Genomic DNA, 16,203 nt, shown 5'->3' with positions numbered 1-16,203 from the left:
GGAAAGGGTGAAGGGGAGTGATGGGGGTTGTAACCCTCATACTGCAGCAGTTTTCTGGAGATGTGCAGCTTTCCCAGTGAGAGCTGATGGGCTCTGCCTGCAAACTGCTGTGGCCGGTGCCTGCCACAGTGAGTGAGGTTATCCCAGGCAGCACTGTCATCCCACCATGGGTTAGGGTCCTGACTCTGATTTTGGCCATGCAGCCCACAGCCTGGGGCTTATCCTGGGGCTTCTCCCCACCTCGAGCACCGCTGGCATCAGCTGGGCAGTGACAGGGTTTGGGGACGGTCACAGTTGTCCCCACTTGTGGGGAGAGGCTTCATCCCACCAGTGTGCCGAAAGCTGGGGGGCCGTGAGTATTCAGGAAACACTGATATCCTCCAGGTGGAGAAATAATTTAGCCAATTAATTAAAATGGGGGAAACCCAGGTTTTTAGCGGGGGGATTTTGCCGCCGGGAAGTGCAGTACCACTCCCACTGCCCAATCCTCGCTGATGGAGGGGAAGTGAATTTTAACCCCCCCTCTCCATCACTTGTCATGAAGCTGCAACACAGCAAACTTTCCAAAATAGCTCCCCAGCATCTCGCTGCCGGGCTCGTTAGCGCGCGGGGCCATGGGTTGAAGCTATTCCAGGCGCGCCTGAGCCGTGCAGTTAACAAAGCCCTTTGATTGCAATCCTCGCACTTTCATCCAAGCCATTAAGCCCTAATGTCTGATGTTTTTGTGCTTTTAGGCATTCGTATGTTAGATGGCGATGTAACAGATGTTGTTGAAGCGAAGTCGCTTGGCATCAGACCCGATTACATTGACATTTACAGCGCGAGCTGGGGGCCAGATGATGATGGGAAGACAGTTGATGGACCTGGTCTATTGGCCAAACAGGCTTTTGAGCATGGCATTAAAAAGGTGTGGATCCCACAGCACCCAGACACACTCGCCCTCCTCCTCCTGCCCTGTGGGGAACGCGTGCCCCGTGGGGAACGCGTGCCGGGGCCACAACCAGCCTGGGGTCTTGCGCGGGGACGGGCGGCTCAGCCCCCTGAGGCGATGCCAATGCTAGGGCTGGGGCGGGGATGGGGGGGGGGGAGCGAATCATCTCTAATTTTTCCTAGTTTTCCCCGGCATCCCTAAGAGCTCCAGTGGATTTTGCGGCTGAGGGTGTTGACGGCGGGAGGTGCCCGGCGATGGCGTGGCCCCGGCGGGACTCCTCGGCATGGCCGGCCCCAGCGGGAGCATCCGGCAGCGCCGGGCGCCAGGCAGAGCTCCGGCAGAGCAGTCAGGCCCCAGGTTGAGTTGCGAAGCTCTGCCGGGCTGAGAAACCCAAAGCAGTTCTTGAGGGGTTGACTTTGCACCTCAAAATGTCCCCCTGGGTGACAGTGCAGAGAGGAGCAGCCACCCCCCCAGCATCTCCCTCCCCTCTTCTTCACCCTCCCCAGGCCCCCAGTATCCTGTCCTGGGGGCCTCCATCATATTAAGCATTTCCCTGGTTTTCCACCCAGAATGAGTGGCTGTGTTGTGACTGGGGTGGGATGTGGGTGCTGCCACAGGATCTGGCCATGGGGGCACAGGAAGAATTCAGATTATTGTCTCTGAAGTCCTCCAGTGAGAGGGTTCAGCTGGCATCACTCATGTTTGACAGCTGTCAATCCCTGCTGGGGATGCCCTGGCCTTTTTGCACCTCTTCTCTTCGGGCACTTTTAAAAAATGACCAATATTGGCTAAAAGCATTGGGCAAAAGACCTTTCTTGGCCGCTCGGTGGGCGCTGCGGGTTGAGGCTCTGCAGTGGGTGTCCCCTGGGTGTTTCGGCAAAGTTGGGGTTGGGGTTTTGCCACCGACAGCCCCAGGCAGGGCTTTGAACCCCCAATCCCGGCTTTGCTCCCTGCCTCCACTCCTGCCCCTGCTGCCTCTTCTCGCAGCATGCCGGGATTCGGGGCAGCCACAGGCCAGGGTGACGCAGCCTGCCTGTTATCTAAAAATAGGGTGGAGTGTTTTTCCCACTATTTACTTGATTTCCTGCCGGGGCAGTGAGCCTGCCGAGGAATCCATTGAAGTACCGGGGAGTTCACGCCATGTAAATACAGGCGAACAAGCTGCTTTTCAGACCTTATTTTTCCATGCAGGAGCAAATGGGCAGCAGCAGGGTACTTGCCCAGCACAGCTCCACTGTTTCAGGATACTTGTTTCTGTCTTCCCGGGGACATCAGACCCTGCCACCCCTGTCCCTATCCCCCCACTGCCACCCGTGTTTGTGCACCCACTATCCTGCATGCACAGCTCTTAATTGCCAACTTTTCCTTAAATAAGGAGGAAAGCTGCAAGCAGATAGTTAGCCGCCACCTTTAGCCCAAGCAAACAGCTGTAACTGAGTTATAAATCCTTAAAATTGAGTTTTTAATGGAAACATTAAAATAACCTTTATCTATTAGCGATAGGACTGCATTGGGGTAATTTATCATCTTCTTTCTCGCTCTTCCAGCCACACCTTATTAGTTCCTGAGCTAACGAGGGGATATTTATCCTGGGCTTTCATGGAGTACTGTTGGGCAAACACCCAAGCCCCAGCAGCACTACAGAAGCAGGGAGGTGCTGTGCATCCCGCATCCCACCGATGCGCTACGGGGGTGAGCAGGATCATCCCAAGCATTGGCCAGGGAGGGATTTTCTGGTATAAATAATGCCTGGATCCAGATCTTATAGTGGCCAGGAGCCCCTTGCTGGGATGACGTTGCTTTAGAGGATGGCAAATGAAGCAGTTGGATGTTCGGGGTCTGCTTGCGGAAATCTCGGTAGTTGCTTATTTGAGAGCAAAGGAAAAGAATTTTTTTTTTCCAGTCTGAAGGAGTTGCAATACGTGGTGATCTCTCACTCTGCCAGGAAACATTGTCAGGTGTTAGATGTGCATTGCTGTAGTGTCATTTATGTGCCTGTTCATGTCTTCGTGCAGACATGCTGGCTCCGAACCCACTTTCCTCCAGTGCAGCCCTGCCCAGACATCCCGGGGACGTGGGTTTGGACCAGGACTGAGCAGCCTTTCTCAGCACCCGCAGCTGCGACGCTCAGGGTGCGGGATGCAGGGGAGGTCTGGGCCCCTTGTCTGCTGATCCCAGTTGAAATCTCTGCTACATCTCCACATGCCTTTGGCAATCAGTGCCTGGTTTTACTCCTCCAATTAGTGATTTAGGAAAGCCTGGGTTGCATGCAGCAGGGCTGGTCCTTGGAGATGGGTGGATTTTTGTGTTGGAGAGCTGAATGATCACTGCATGTGCCAAGCACATGGGCTGGGATGCTGCTGCCTTGGAGATCCAGGAAACCCTGGAAAGCAGGACTGGAGGTGCCAGTAGCAGACTTGGGCTGGCAAACTGGGTTGAGCTCTCTGTGACATGTGGGAGGGCAATAATTCCCTTTGCAATTACACTTTTTCTTGCAGAGCTCCAGACAGGTCTATTAAATCTTTGCTAGGGAAATACCCACCCATTTTGGCTGGGAGGCAGCCCAGATAATGAAAACTTTCATAAAGTAAGGAAAGAGCCTGACTTAGCCTGTGTATCCAAAGGCAGGGTCAGCTCAGAGAGCCTCTGCCCCAGGAGGAAGGCGAGACAGGTAATAAACCATCCCTCTCCCCTCAGTGCTTAAAACCCACAATAAATCCCAGTGAATTCCTCTGGAGAAAAGCTGCTTTATTATTATTATTATTATTATGTTTATTATTATTTTTGTGGAGGAAGCCGCTGCAGAGCAGTGGGAGGGAGGTAAACACTAGATCTGCCCAGGCTAGTGCCGAAATCTCTCCGTGGCAGGAGTAGCCGTGGGGAGGATGGGGCTGCTCCACCGCCGCCACCGTGTGCTTCCATCGCCTGCCAAGCCCGGCAGCACGCCACCCTCCCCAGAGAGCCCTGCCTTACGGGGCAGGGAAGCGAACCAGCCACTTCATTTCCTGCCCTGAACCCTCCTGGGTCACCAAAAATCCTTCCTTGGGACCGCAGCACCCTGTTTGTGAACACCCACGGGGCTGGGTGATTCCTGGGGGTGCAAATCCTGGCAGCGGTTCGGATGGAGGATGGAGAGGTTCGCCCCTGCGCCGTCGGCTTTGTTAAAGGCCCCTTGTTGGCACCATGGCCGCTGCTGCCGGGCGGGATTTTCCCCCAGCTCCGGGGAGGTCCGGGTGGCTGGCACACCCCTCCCGCCCCCCCAATTCCTGGTGGGCTTTTGCAGCTGTACCCAGTGGGGACGGCTCCATCAGATGTTCCTGCCAAGCAATGGGGAGGGAAGAAAAGGCCAGGATTAAAAAATAAAAAACAAACAAAAGGAACCTGAAAGATAGGCCAAGGGAAGGTTTCTGGTGATTTGGGTGGGTTTGTGACAGGCTTTGCTGGCTCAAGGCGATGGAGACATGGGTTTCGGGGTGTTGCCTTTTGGCTCCTCCCACAGAGCCATCCCTGCACCCCAGAAAGCGCTGCCCCGGGTGTTACTGCCTGGTCCAAGGGCTCTGAGCATACCAGATGTTTTCCCCCAGGAGACCCCGTGGTAGATGCCAAAATCCCCCTCGCCGAGGGTCTCCCATCCTCACGGGGAGTCGCTGCCTGTAAAACTGGGGCTGGCTGAGCTGAGGGGCACATTTGCAGGGGCTGATCCAAGGGCTTAGCGCTGGCCAGGATGGGACCCGTCCTTCCACCCCAACCAAAGAATATGTCCAGATGGAAAAAATCAGGATAACTGACAGCATCCCAGCGCTGGGGAGGACTGCCCCCTCCTCCCCGTGCTGAGACGGTCTCTCACCCTGGACAAATACTTCCTCTCACCCCCTGTCCTCTCTCTGCCCACAGGGCCGCAGGGGTTTGGGGTCCATTTTTGTCTGGGCATCGGGGAACGGTGGCAGAGAGGGCGACTACTGCTCCTGCGATGGCTACACCAACAGCATCTACACCATCTCCATCAGCAGCACCACCGAGAATGGCTACAAGCCCTGGTACCTAGAGGAGTGTGCCTCTACCCTCGCCACCACCTACAGCAGCGGGGCTTTTTATGAGCGGAAAATAGTAAGTTTTACCCCAGCGTTGAGTGAGGCATCATTGCCTGGATGTTTTCTGCGTGGCTGAGCTGGATGGTGGCTCGGTTGTAAGAGCCGGGCTTTGCCCTTAGCCCTGCAGTGGGTTTTGTTCGTGCTTTTTTAAGGTGGGGCCAAAATTGCTCTGGTCCTTGGGAAGAGCTCAGGGATGTGGCATTTTCCCTATGTAAATGGGTGAAAGGGCTGGAGGTTTGCAAAAATACCAGTGCAAATATTTACCTGTCCCACAAAGTGCCTGCTCGCCGTATGTCCTGTGCTTATAAAAAGGGAATTTTGAGGATTTTTAACATAAGACAGAGGAAAAAAAGGAAGGATGGAGGTGTTTGGCAGGGATGTGACAACCCCAAGTGGGAGGAGAGACTTTGCGGAGCCCAGGAATTGCCTGAACACCTGTGCACATGTGGAGCAGTCTGGTTTTCCCTGCTGCCCAAGCTATATTTGCCCTGTCCCAACAAGTGCTGTACTCTTGTGACAGCAAAGCATTTCATTACCAACATCCCTGTGCATCATTTGAACCTCAGGCAGTAAAATATCACCCACTGGCAGGTGCTTTACCCGAGCTGGGAGGGAGTTTTCCACCCAAATTAATTTTTAGACAAAAACTGTGGGGTTTTTACAAGTCTTTTTTTTTGTTTTGTTTTGGTGTTTTTTTGTATTCAGGACTGATTTGTTTGGCCCCTAAAAGATTAATTTCCAGCCAGAAAACAGATTCCAAGTGCCGTTTCTGTGGCACTCAGGGGTGTTTGCATGGCTGAGGCCAGCACCAGTCCAGTGCTGCTGAAGCATTGCTGGGCAAAAAAGCAGCTTCCAGGGGTACCCTGGGGACAAAGTGGGTGGCACATGTTCCTCCTGCTAAAAAAATCACAAGATTAGCTCAAAATCTAGGAGTCTTTTAAAAATGTAACCAACTGAGCATCTCTTTGCCTACCTCCTTTCCTCCAGCTTTTAGTACCCAAGCATCATGCTCTGCTCTGCCCTGAAACAAAAAAGCTGGAAATGGCTTTTTTTGTCCTTTTTTTTTTTTTTTTTTTTTTTTTCCCCATGCAAATGTAAATTCTTGCCTGATGCCAGGAACTGGAGCTTTTAAGGAAAGCTTTTAATATGGCATAGCTCAACATGCACCTGTGGGTGCATACCCATGCCAGCCCTACCCTGCTCACACCACTCCATCCACAGCTTTTCCTCCAGCTGACCCACAGCAAAATTTTTTTTCCCTTTTCAAATAATTTTTGCAGCTTTGAGCAAAAGAAAATGTAAGCAGGGGTGTTTACTCATGTGCCAAATGTATATGCAGCCCATTTTGGGGGGCTCTGGGCACCACGATTGCATGGGAGTTGTGGCAGGGGTTGGGTACCTGCAAGCTCTGCTCCCCACTGGCAGCACCCCAAGCGAACCTGGGGTGCTTGATGGGTAGCACCCACGCTGGGAGCATCTCTGGCTGTGCAGGGGCTGCAGCTCCTCTCTCCGCAGGTCACCACGGACCTCCGGCACCGCTGCACGGACGGCCACACCGGCACCTCCGTGTCTGCCCCCATGGTCGCAGGCATCATCGCCTTGGCTTTGGAGGCAAAGTAAGTGTAACCTCCCCTCAGCTTGCAGGGGAAATGTTCCCACATTTAGTACCTGCGAAGCAAAACCAGAAAGAAAAAAGATGTTTTTTTTCCTCTGGAGCAACTCAAAATAGGGTAAAGTTATTCTAAATTGCTCCTTTGTGGCAAGGTTTGACACAGCGTTGTTGTTTTGCATCTAATCTTCCTGCAGGTGTTTTATTGATCTAATTCTTCACTTGTTGCCATCTGTTGAAAAGTTGAGGTTGGTGAGATAAGTCAGGCTTTTCATTTGGTGCATTGAAACCACTGGCAGCTGGCTCCAACAGGAGTTTTATAAATACTTCCTGGAAAAATAATGTCAGAAAACATCACAGAAAATGGAAAATGTCTGTAGAAGTGATGGTTTTAAGCAAGTGTTTCATTTCTGGGGGAAAAGGACTACTTTTGCATAATGTCAAAAACCCACACATGGGTACTGGCAGTGACACACTCCCTGGTTCAAATAAGCTGGTCTTTGCCTCTTGTCCCATCCTGGTCACATCACGGGTCCATACCCAGCCCAGGAGCAGCCCTGCACAGGACCAGTTTGGGCATCCCCAGATGCTCCCCCTCCATGAAGCATCATCTCACGTGCTTATCACTTATATTATTTTTATGGGGTGAAAATAAAAATAAGGCTGCAAATAAGCCTCAGGGCAGTGCTGCGCTTGCATCCATGGATAGCGATCATGGTGTGTCGGCTCCAGTCCCTCTCCTCTGGTTTAATCCCAGTGCCTGGGTTGGGTGAGCATGTTTCCAGAGATGCCATTTTCATTACAAATATATTATGAGCTTTAGATGTAATTTTTGAATTGTTTAGCTGAGGCGTAAAATGCAACATTAAGTACCAGAGCTTGGTGCTCAGGCACTCCATTATGACGGGAAGAAATAAATTGAATTTCTTTTCTTAAATGTTGCTTGAGAGCAATATAAATCCCAGCTTGAGATGCTGAAGAACTGACTGTAAGAAAAGCCTGGAAAATTTTTCAGCAATATCCCTGGGCTGGGGTCTTGGAGGGGGCTCAAAAGCACACAGTGCTCAGTGTCCAGCACCCTGAACACAAACCTCATGCAAACTCAGCCTAGGGAACGTTTTGGGCTTCATTTTTCTGTTAAATGAACAACCCAGGTTTTTTTCCCCGAAACTTTTGCTGTTATTCCAATAAAGGGAAAGTTTGCTCAGCACTGTATATCAGCGAGCTGCTGAGCCCCGGTACCCTGCCTCAGGATGTGCTTTGTTCCTGATGTCCTACAAGAAAATGGGGAAAACCTTCCTGATTTGCTCCATTTATACCCCGGAGCATGAGAGCTAGGTACCTTTGGCCAGGAATGCTGCAATGTCCATGGACAGTGGCATCCCTCCCTGGGGCACCCCACTCTGCCTCGGCACCCCAGGTGATGGCCAACCTCCAGTGCGTCGGCATTTAAGTCATTGATTCATGCTGGTTTGGAGCAGGAAAGAGGTTTGGGGTCTCTTTTTAACCAATTGGATGTCCCTGCTGCTTCTGGGAAGACTGGGAGCAGCAGAGCCATCCCCATGAGCCATGTTTTCTTGCAGCCCCCTGCTCACCTGGAGGGATGTCCAGCATCTGCTGGTCAAAACCTCACGGCCAGTGCACCTGCGAGCAGCCGACTGGAAGACCAATGGTGCAGGGCATAAAGGTGAGGGGCCGCAGGGGCAGAGGCAGTGTGGTGAAAATGACCATGAAAGGGAAAATAAAGGTCACCAGATCTTCTCTGGTTGGAGCGTTCATCCTGGATGTCCTTTCTCAGCTGGCTTGGGTGCTTCTTCTATCAGGCTGTTGAGCAGAGGGAGGAGAGGGCAGTAATTTTGCGGGATGCTTGGAAGCCTTCCTTGGTGGTGGCTCTCCTGAGCTGCAACATTGACTGTACCTTTCTGTGGGCTGCTCCCATCAATAGGTTTTCTGTGGTGCCAACACAGATTTGGGGTGTAACTTGGGCAGGAGGATGATCTCCATGTGTTGGAGCACCTTGTATCCAACAGGATCAACTCCATGCCTTCCCCAGTGGGTGGAGAATGCTCCAAGGAGGAGCTGCTGGGCTCTGCTTGGAAGGCAGTGGGTTTCTGAGTCTTCTCTCTTTCCAGTTAGCCATCTATATGGCTTTGGTCTGGTGGATGCAGATGCTATTGTGGTGGAAGCCAAGAAGTGGAAGGCAGTCCCTCCCCAGCACATCTGCGTGGGAAGCCTGGACAGAGTGCCCAAGTGAGTGTTGTGGGGCACGGGGGCTCTCCCAGGGCATGCAGATACTTGGAAGGAGTTTTGATGGAGCCAGCTCTTGCGATGCAAAGGCTCAGCTGTTTTCCCAGCATTTGGAAAGGGAAACTGGGAGTTGGGGTGGCCGAGATGAGCCCCATATGCAGGCGAGGTGATGTTCATTGATTTTATGGTCAGAGTGACACACACCATTGCCCCGAGGTCTGTTTATTGCCCCAGAAGTGCCCATGCAGGTTCTGTGCCTATAGCTTGGCTCAGAGTGGGTCCTGTGGGGGCTCTCTGGGACCAGCTTTGACAGCGGGTGATTTATTTTTGCCCTTTCTGTGATTTAGCTTCCCAGGTGGGCGATCAGCAGGGAATTTTGAGGGCTGACAGTGAGAGACCAAAATCAACTGGCCTGCTGGGTCCCACATGAGCAGTGACTGATTGGGCTCTCCTCGTTCTTCTACCAAACACCTCGTCTTGATGGAAGACACCAAAAGCTGGTGCTCTGTTGCAAGGGTTCCCAAATTTCCATTACCACTGCCTGGCTGTAGAGCAAGTTGAGTTGTTCATCAGAAAAGCAGTTCCTTTGGAAAGAGTGGTGCATGCAAAGCAGGAATGAATTTGGAGCCAAGTGTGTTCATGAAACTATTTATCTGATACAGACACTAATTACAACCCAAAGAGGAGCGTTGTGCTGATAATTATAATAAAGCAGCGCCCTTGCAGCCCATAAGGCATAGATCTTAGAGGCAGTTCAAACCCATCTCGTTACCATCAAGCAATTCAGCAAATTCCCATGCTAGGACACTGTGTTGCAATGGTGGAGTATAATTTTTGCTGTGAAGCAGTAGGAGACCGGGTTCAAATGTAACTGGTGATGCTCTGCCCATCCCTGGCAGGTACATCCGTGCGGACCACGTGCTGCGTGCCAGCACCCTCAGCAGCGCCTGCGCCGATCACCGAGACCAACACGTGCTCTACTTGGAGCACGTCGTGGTGCGGCTTAGCATCTCGCACCCGCGCCGGGGCGACCTCCAAATCAGCCTCATCTCTCCAAAAGGGACGAGGTCGCAGCTCCTTGCCAGGAGGTGAGAGCAGCCTGAGCCAGCACGCATCTGGGCTGGGCAGTAATCCTCATTTAGGGGGTTGCTGCAAGTTTTCTCAGTTTTTTTGTGAAGGCCAGGGGCATGCTTGGGTCTTAGCTGCAGGAGGGCTCTGTGCAAGGGTGGGTGCATGCAAGGATCCCTAAAATCCTTAATTACCTATCTACCTTTTTTAATTAAATAAGACATTCGAAGTCACACTTCTTGATGCATGGCCTTACTGTTGCAGGGTGTTTGACCACTCCAATGAGGGGTTCAAGGGCTGGGAGTTCATGACTGTCCACTGCTGGGGGGAGCGGGCGGCGGGGGAGTGGACTCTGGAGATCCACGACACGCCATCCCAAGTACGCAACCCTGCGGTGCAAGGTAAAGAGTCCCCCAGTATCCCAGTCCCCCAGTGCCTGCCAGTCCTCCTCACCCCCAAAGCTCTTTGAAAGCTGCTTCGCTTGGCTGTATCATTTGCTGCAAGTTTTACGTTCCTCAACAAAACGGTATTGCTCAAATTTTTCAAAAATGGGAGTAAAAGTTGAGCCCTGAGCACAGGAGGCTGCCGGTCTGGCTGAGCTGGGAGCAGGTTTTCTCTCACCAACAAACTTGTTGCAACCGAGAGCCAGGTTTCCAAAATTAAACTGTAATGAGGCAAAACGAGGAAACCCGAGAGCTGTAATTGTTGTTTGTTTGTTTTGCTTCGCTGCTGGGACATCTGGCGCGTGGGCTGGTTGTGCAACGGCGCAAGGGGACGATGCCCCTCGGGCTGCAGACGGATGGACATCCTCCCTGGGCTGCCACCATGCTGGCGGGGGGTGGCTGGGCTCAGCCTGGCCCCCTGCGTGTCCCCAACCCTGCTGTGTCCCTCCCTCCCTGACTTGGCCGCCTGTTCCCTGACCCCTTCCCGGCAAAGGAGCCGGGCTGGCGGGATCCGGCCCCACTGGGAAGGGGCAGCCGCCTCACCGGCTGATGGCAGTGGGGCATGAAGCTCCCTGCCTGGGGCTGGCGTGCATTGCGGGGGTGTTAAAATCCACACGCTCATTGATAGGAAGCCAGGAGTATATTAAAAACCTCTCCCACGCGACTTTCTGGCGGGAGGCGCACGTGGGGGTTCATTGTGCAGAAAGTGTTTCTGTTTGCTGCCTTCACCCAAAATCTTTTGAACTCGGAGAGCAGCGGTGAAGCGCCCACAGAGCTGCTTTTCTCCCTGTATTTACAGTTTGTGGTGGGTGTTTCTGAGCCCCTTGCGGGTGTCAGGGCTTGGCTTTACCTGGCTTTGCAATACTAAATGAAAATGAGTTACGTTAAGTCACCACCCTCAAAGGGTCTGCACTGGGTTTGAAGCAGAGAGGGCAAAGCAGAAGGGAAAAGAGGGACAGTGCTCCCAGCCCATGGCAGAAACAGGTATTAAATGTTAATTTAAGACCATTAGTTTAAACCAGTTACATAGATTAATTTAACACCAATTAAATACTATGGGTGTCCTGTCACTAGCCTTGCGGCATCCCCAACGTCAGCCCCTTGCAGCCCAGGCTGGGACATTTTAGATTTAAAGCAAATTTAATTCTTTTGCCAGATGCATGGATGGACTCTTCCCCAGGCGATGCCACCCAAGCTCTCCCCTTTGCAGGCTCCACACTGGTGTTGCTTGCTTGCAGCAGTTGGGTCCTCTCAGCCCCTTCGGAGAGCCAAGGGATTTAGGTGTTAGAAATTTTAAGCCCTTCCTGGAAATGCAGGCATTAGTAGTTAAGGCTGAGCATGCCGCCGGTGTGAAGCAACTTGTGTTGATAGAGAATTGAAAGAAAACAGTGCTGGAAAGAAGAAGCTGAGTTTTTTGGACCCCCTCCCCAAAGCAGTGTGGGTTGGGGAGGACCCCAGTGTGGGTGTAAGGCTGTGAGGGGTCCCCAGCCCCTGTGTGCAGCTCAGGCTCTGGTGGCTTCTGCAGTGTTTCAGGGGACACTGAGCTCAGACCTCTGACATGTCAGATAGAGGGATGGCTGGAACAAGAGCAGCAAGAAATAATCCAGTGTGTGCCAGGCGGCTTTCATCAGACAGATATAATCCTCCATTATGGAGCTTTTAAAGTTAATGGTTCTCTCCGCATGTTAGTCGTGAAGGCTATGGTGATGCTGTGGTTCATCAGACGAGTTATAGAATAACAAATCCCTTGTAGATGTTTAAACGGCTGCATTTGTGCAGGCTGGCAGCTCAGGGGCTTGTGAACATTTCTGGGTGCTTGTTGTTTGCTGCTGCATTGCTGAGCCAGTGGTGAAGCCCTGACAGTGGTCCATTCTCCTCCTGCTTCCCCCAAATCCGGGTCCCCCAGGGAGGGGCAGGATGGGGAGCGGGATGGATGATGTTGTGCCTACCCCACAGGGAAGCTGAAGGAGTGGAGCCTCCTCTTCTATGGGACGGCTGAGCACCCCTACACCACGCTGGGCAGCCCCCAGTCCCGTGGAAGGACACTGGAGGTGCCGGCATTGGAGATGGAGCCGTCAAGAGCTGCCTTCCTCCAGAGCCAGGTGGAGGTGGTGGAGGAGGAGGAGGAGTATGCGGGTAAGCACCAGCTGAGCCGCTGCATTGTCCACCCCAAAGTACCCAGGAAAATGCAGACTCAGATAAACTGAGGGAGCTATGAGGCCTGATTCTGCCTAGGGCTGAAGCAGGCTGGGAGGAGCAGTGCCTGTGGCCAGCATGGGGCAGCAGGACGGTGAAATTAGAAGGTAGCAGAACGCCCCGTCCCAGTGCTCCCACCACAAATTGGTGGTGCAGCTGTCTGAGGAGTAAAAAAAGCTCCTCTGCCCACCTTCCGCCCCAGCGCGGGCATGGGTGGGTGTCCCTGCTGGTCCCTGAGGAGTGGGTCTGGCCCCTCTTTCAAAGTTGCTCCTGCACCAGGGTGTTCGGCCGGAGGATGGTCGGGTGGGATTTGTGCCAGGGAGGATGAGCTGGAGGAGAGGCGAGCACCCGGCACCATGCAGCTCCACGGGATAGATAGGATAAGATATATAAGATAATAGATATAGGATAAGTGGAGGGTCTCCAGCCCCTTCTCTGCGTCTGTCAGTTCAGGGCAGGTGTGCTCAGACCATCCTGGCAGTGGGATCTGGGGGAGGCTCAGTCTCTCTCCCCACTGAGCCTGTCTCTCCCTCCTCAGGTCCGTGTCACCCTGAGTGTGGTGACCAGGGCTGCGATGGCCCCAACGCTGACCAGTGCTTGAACTGCATCCACTACAGCCTGGGCAGCATGAAAACCGGCAGGTGAGGGGTTGTGGGGTGTCCCCATGGGGTCCCCAGGCGCTGGCAGCACCTTTCTCTGGGGCTGGCACTGCGATGTGGGTTGTAGATGTTTGCACAGAGGAAGAAGCATATGAGAGAGAAAATGGAGGGAGGAGGCAGCGTGGGGATCCCTGGACTAGGGTGTGATGGTGTGGGGGACACAGAGCTGGAGAGCCCTGAAAGGCCTTGGCCATGTCATTGCGCTGGGGAAGAAGCATTGGCTCCACCAGCCGGGGTCACCCATGCCCAATGAACAGCTGGCTGAGGTGCTAAATCACTTCTAAAATTGGAGTTCTACTCCTCAATCTATTGGGCTGGCATGGGGAAAGTTACCCACCATTGAGGCTGCTGTTCAAGAGAGTCCCCAGCTCTGTATTACAGAGCCACAATATTCAAGACACCCTAAATCTTAAGACAGAAATGAACGCAGATGCCTGACTACCGGGATGTGGCTGGCTGTTGTCACCAAAGCTGGGATGCTCTTGGTTCCTTCCCCAGGATGTGTGTGAGCTCATGCCCCGCGGGGTTTTTTGGCGACAAAGGTGCCAGGAGGTGCCGGCGGTGCTACAAGGGCTGTGAGCGCTGTGTTGGGAGGGGACCGACCCAGTGCACGGCGTGCAAGCGGAGCCTCTACCACCACCAGGAGATGAGCACCTGTGTGGTGCTGTGTCCACCTGGGTTTTACGCCGAGGAACGTAAGGATGTTTATCACTTGCAAGCTGTAGTATGAGGATATGAAGGGGTTGCTTCTATTTTAAGTGCTATAAGTGGAGAAAACACCTTGATTTTTGAGTATTGGCTTTGAATTTCCCCCCTCAACCCTCTTTGCACAGTGAAGGGAGGAGGAAAACCTTTGGGCGTTCAGAGGGTGGTGCAAAGCAGAGGCACTCAACTCAGCTCTTAATTAGAAGACTAATTAATGATCCTAGCTTGCTTACAAAGCATATTTCTTCTTAGCAAGCAATGACAGATAAGGTCATCTGCACTAGCAGGGACCCGTCGCGGTGGGGGATGTGCCTCTCCTCCCTGGGGAGCTTGTGCTGAGCTGCAGTGGGACTCTGCGGCTCCGATGGTGCTTGCAAATCACTGTCCGGATTTTATTGTCCCTGCCTTGCTTTGTTTTTTGAAAGGTCAGAAACGTTGTCTGAAATGTCATCAAAGCTGTAAAAAATGTGTCGGCGAAGCTGACAAATGTACTGCATGCAAAGATGGATTCAGGTAAAACACCAGCATGGGAGGAGTTTATACCTGCAGCATGGGTACCTGTGGTTTAAAATTGGGAAAACTGATGGGAAATTAGAGAGTGAATTAAGGACCCAAGATCCTGTGGCATGGAGCTGGGAATTTAAAGGTGGTGCTTTGTGTCCCTTTCTTAGCTAAAAAGCATGATTTAAATTTAATTTCCTTTTCTCCAGCTTTTGCCAGGGTGGTGGGTAGGTGCTTTGCTGTGAGCTCAGAAGTGCTCATCCAAATTTGGTGACCTGTGAGCAGAGCAGCTCCCAGCATCGCAGCGTCTCAAATGGGGGAAAAAAAAGCAACAAAAACATTTACAGTGCACGTTGCAAAGTGCATGTTTCCTCCTGAGTCTCAGGCAGCTCCATCAGAGCTGTCCCAGCCAAACAGGTCGCTTGGGTTTGCTCATCTGGCAGAGCCAGTGCTGGGCTCAGCTGCTCCAGGCAGGCTGAAAATGCTCCCCACAAGTGCAGAAACCCTTCCCTCAGCTTCATCCATGCAGGAAAATTTTATCTGATATACTTGTCGAGTGGGGCTAGTATAGGATAGTGGTTTTCCAGCAATGCAGGTGCAGGTGGGGCAGCCCCAGTCCCGCGAGGAGCACCAGGTGCCCTTGCTGCTGGCCCCATGGCTCCTGCGGGATGCCGAGCCCAGCCACAGGGGCAAGCAGCATCAGCACTGGGGAGAAACTGTTTTCCATCCCCAAGTTCACATGGAAGTATGATCCCGTAGCGCTTTGCTTCGCTCAGGGGCTCTACACAGGCCAAAGCCACGGTGTAGCAGCGGGGCGCTCTCAGACAAGGAAATTGCTGCTGCCAAAAAATTATCTACTCCCTCAGAAAAGCAAAAGTGGAGGCACTTGTCAGACATAATCCACACGGCGCTTGCTTTTTATTGTCCAATATCCTTTTAAGCCGAGACTTCAAATCATCCCTGCCATGGAGAAGCAGCACCGGCCCAGCCACAGCACTGAACCAATTTCCTTTTATTCCAGTGAGCCTCATGGTGTTAAAGGTCTTTGGGAGAGCCTGGCTGTCTGCCCACAGGAAAAAACAATTTTATTTCCCACTGGATACTTAATTAAGGAACCTGCAGTCATCCCTTTGTTCCAGACAGGACTTTAATTTCTCCTGAAGCGCTGGCTGGCTTTCCAACACCTCCTGCACTGTGGGCTGAGACTGCTGTAGGGCACTGGGGGATGCAGAGATGGGGATGGGCTGTGTTGTGTCCCCAGAGCCTGTAGCTTTGGGTGCAAACGTCCTCTCTGCTTACCTGGCAGCCTGGCAGGAGAGAGCTGTGTGCCAGAGTGCCAGCCTACCATGTACCTCAGCTGGGAGCCCCGGCAGTGTGAGACCTGCCCCGCCAGCACAGGTATGTCCTTCTCCCTGCAGCATCCCCATGCAAAACCCCAAGACCCTCGTGCATCCAGAGCTAATGCCCACCGTACCCACCCCGAGCCCAGGCAGAGTGTGCCGGAGGAGAAGCAATCCCATCTCTCCAGCACATCCTGTGAGGTGCTGGGAATATGTTCATATTGGAAAGGTTTTTAGAGAGTTTTTACATTTTTATTAGAGCCATTCTTTATTTTGTGATCCCTCTGAAGCCAGGTGCTTTGGTTTAATAAGGTTGCGGGGGAGGCCGTAAAACCCTCTCGGAGTGATGGAAGATGGCTTTGCAGCATATAAAAATGTCAGGCAGCTGAGGCACATTATCCCGGCTGCCCCAT

General features: G+C 52.7%; 1 protein-coding gene across 2 annotated transcripts in view; it reads left to right on the top strand.

Annotated features, from left to right (window-relative positions):
- PCSK6 (proprotein convertase subtilisin/kexin type 6) overlaps positions 1-16,203 on the top strand; it is a 37,424-nt gene that overhangs the window by 16,291 nt on the left and 4,930 nt on the right. For both annotated transcript variants that reach the window (XM_074916956.1, XM_074916957.1), the window contains 12 exons: positions 735-907; positions 4,826-5,038; positions 6,538-6,638; positions 8,215-8,318; positions 8,764-8,881; positions 9,778-9,966; positions 10,211-10,347; positions 12,346-12,525; positions 13,124-13,226; positions 13,743-13,939; positions 14,375-14,462; positions 15,757-15,848. In XM_074916956.1, coding sequence (XP_074773057.1) covers positions 735-907; positions 4,826-5,038; positions 6,538-6,638; positions 8,215-8,318; positions 8,764-8,881; positions 9,778-9,966; positions 10,211-10,347; positions 12,346-12,525; positions 13,124-13,226; positions 13,743-13,939; positions 14,375-14,462; positions 15,757-15,848 — 1,695 coding nt within the window. The remainder of the gene's footprint in view (positions 1-734; positions 908-4,825; positions 5,039-6,537; positions 6,639-8,214; positions 8,319-8,763; positions 8,882-9,777; positions 9,967-10,210; positions 10,348-12,345; positions 12,526-13,123; positions 13,227-13,742; positions 13,940-14,374; positions 14,463-15,756; positions 15,849-16,203) is intronic.

This window comes from Athene noctua, chromosome 13 (assembly GCF_965140245.1).
Source record: "Athene noctua chromosome 13, bAthNoc1.hap1.1, whole genome shotgun sequence".
NCBI classification, from domain to species: Eukaryota; Metazoa; Chordata; class Aves; order Strigiformes; family Strigidae; genus Athene; species Athene noctua.
Note: the sequence above shows the minus strand (reverse complement) of the source record. Positions and strands in the feature narration are given on the sequence as shown.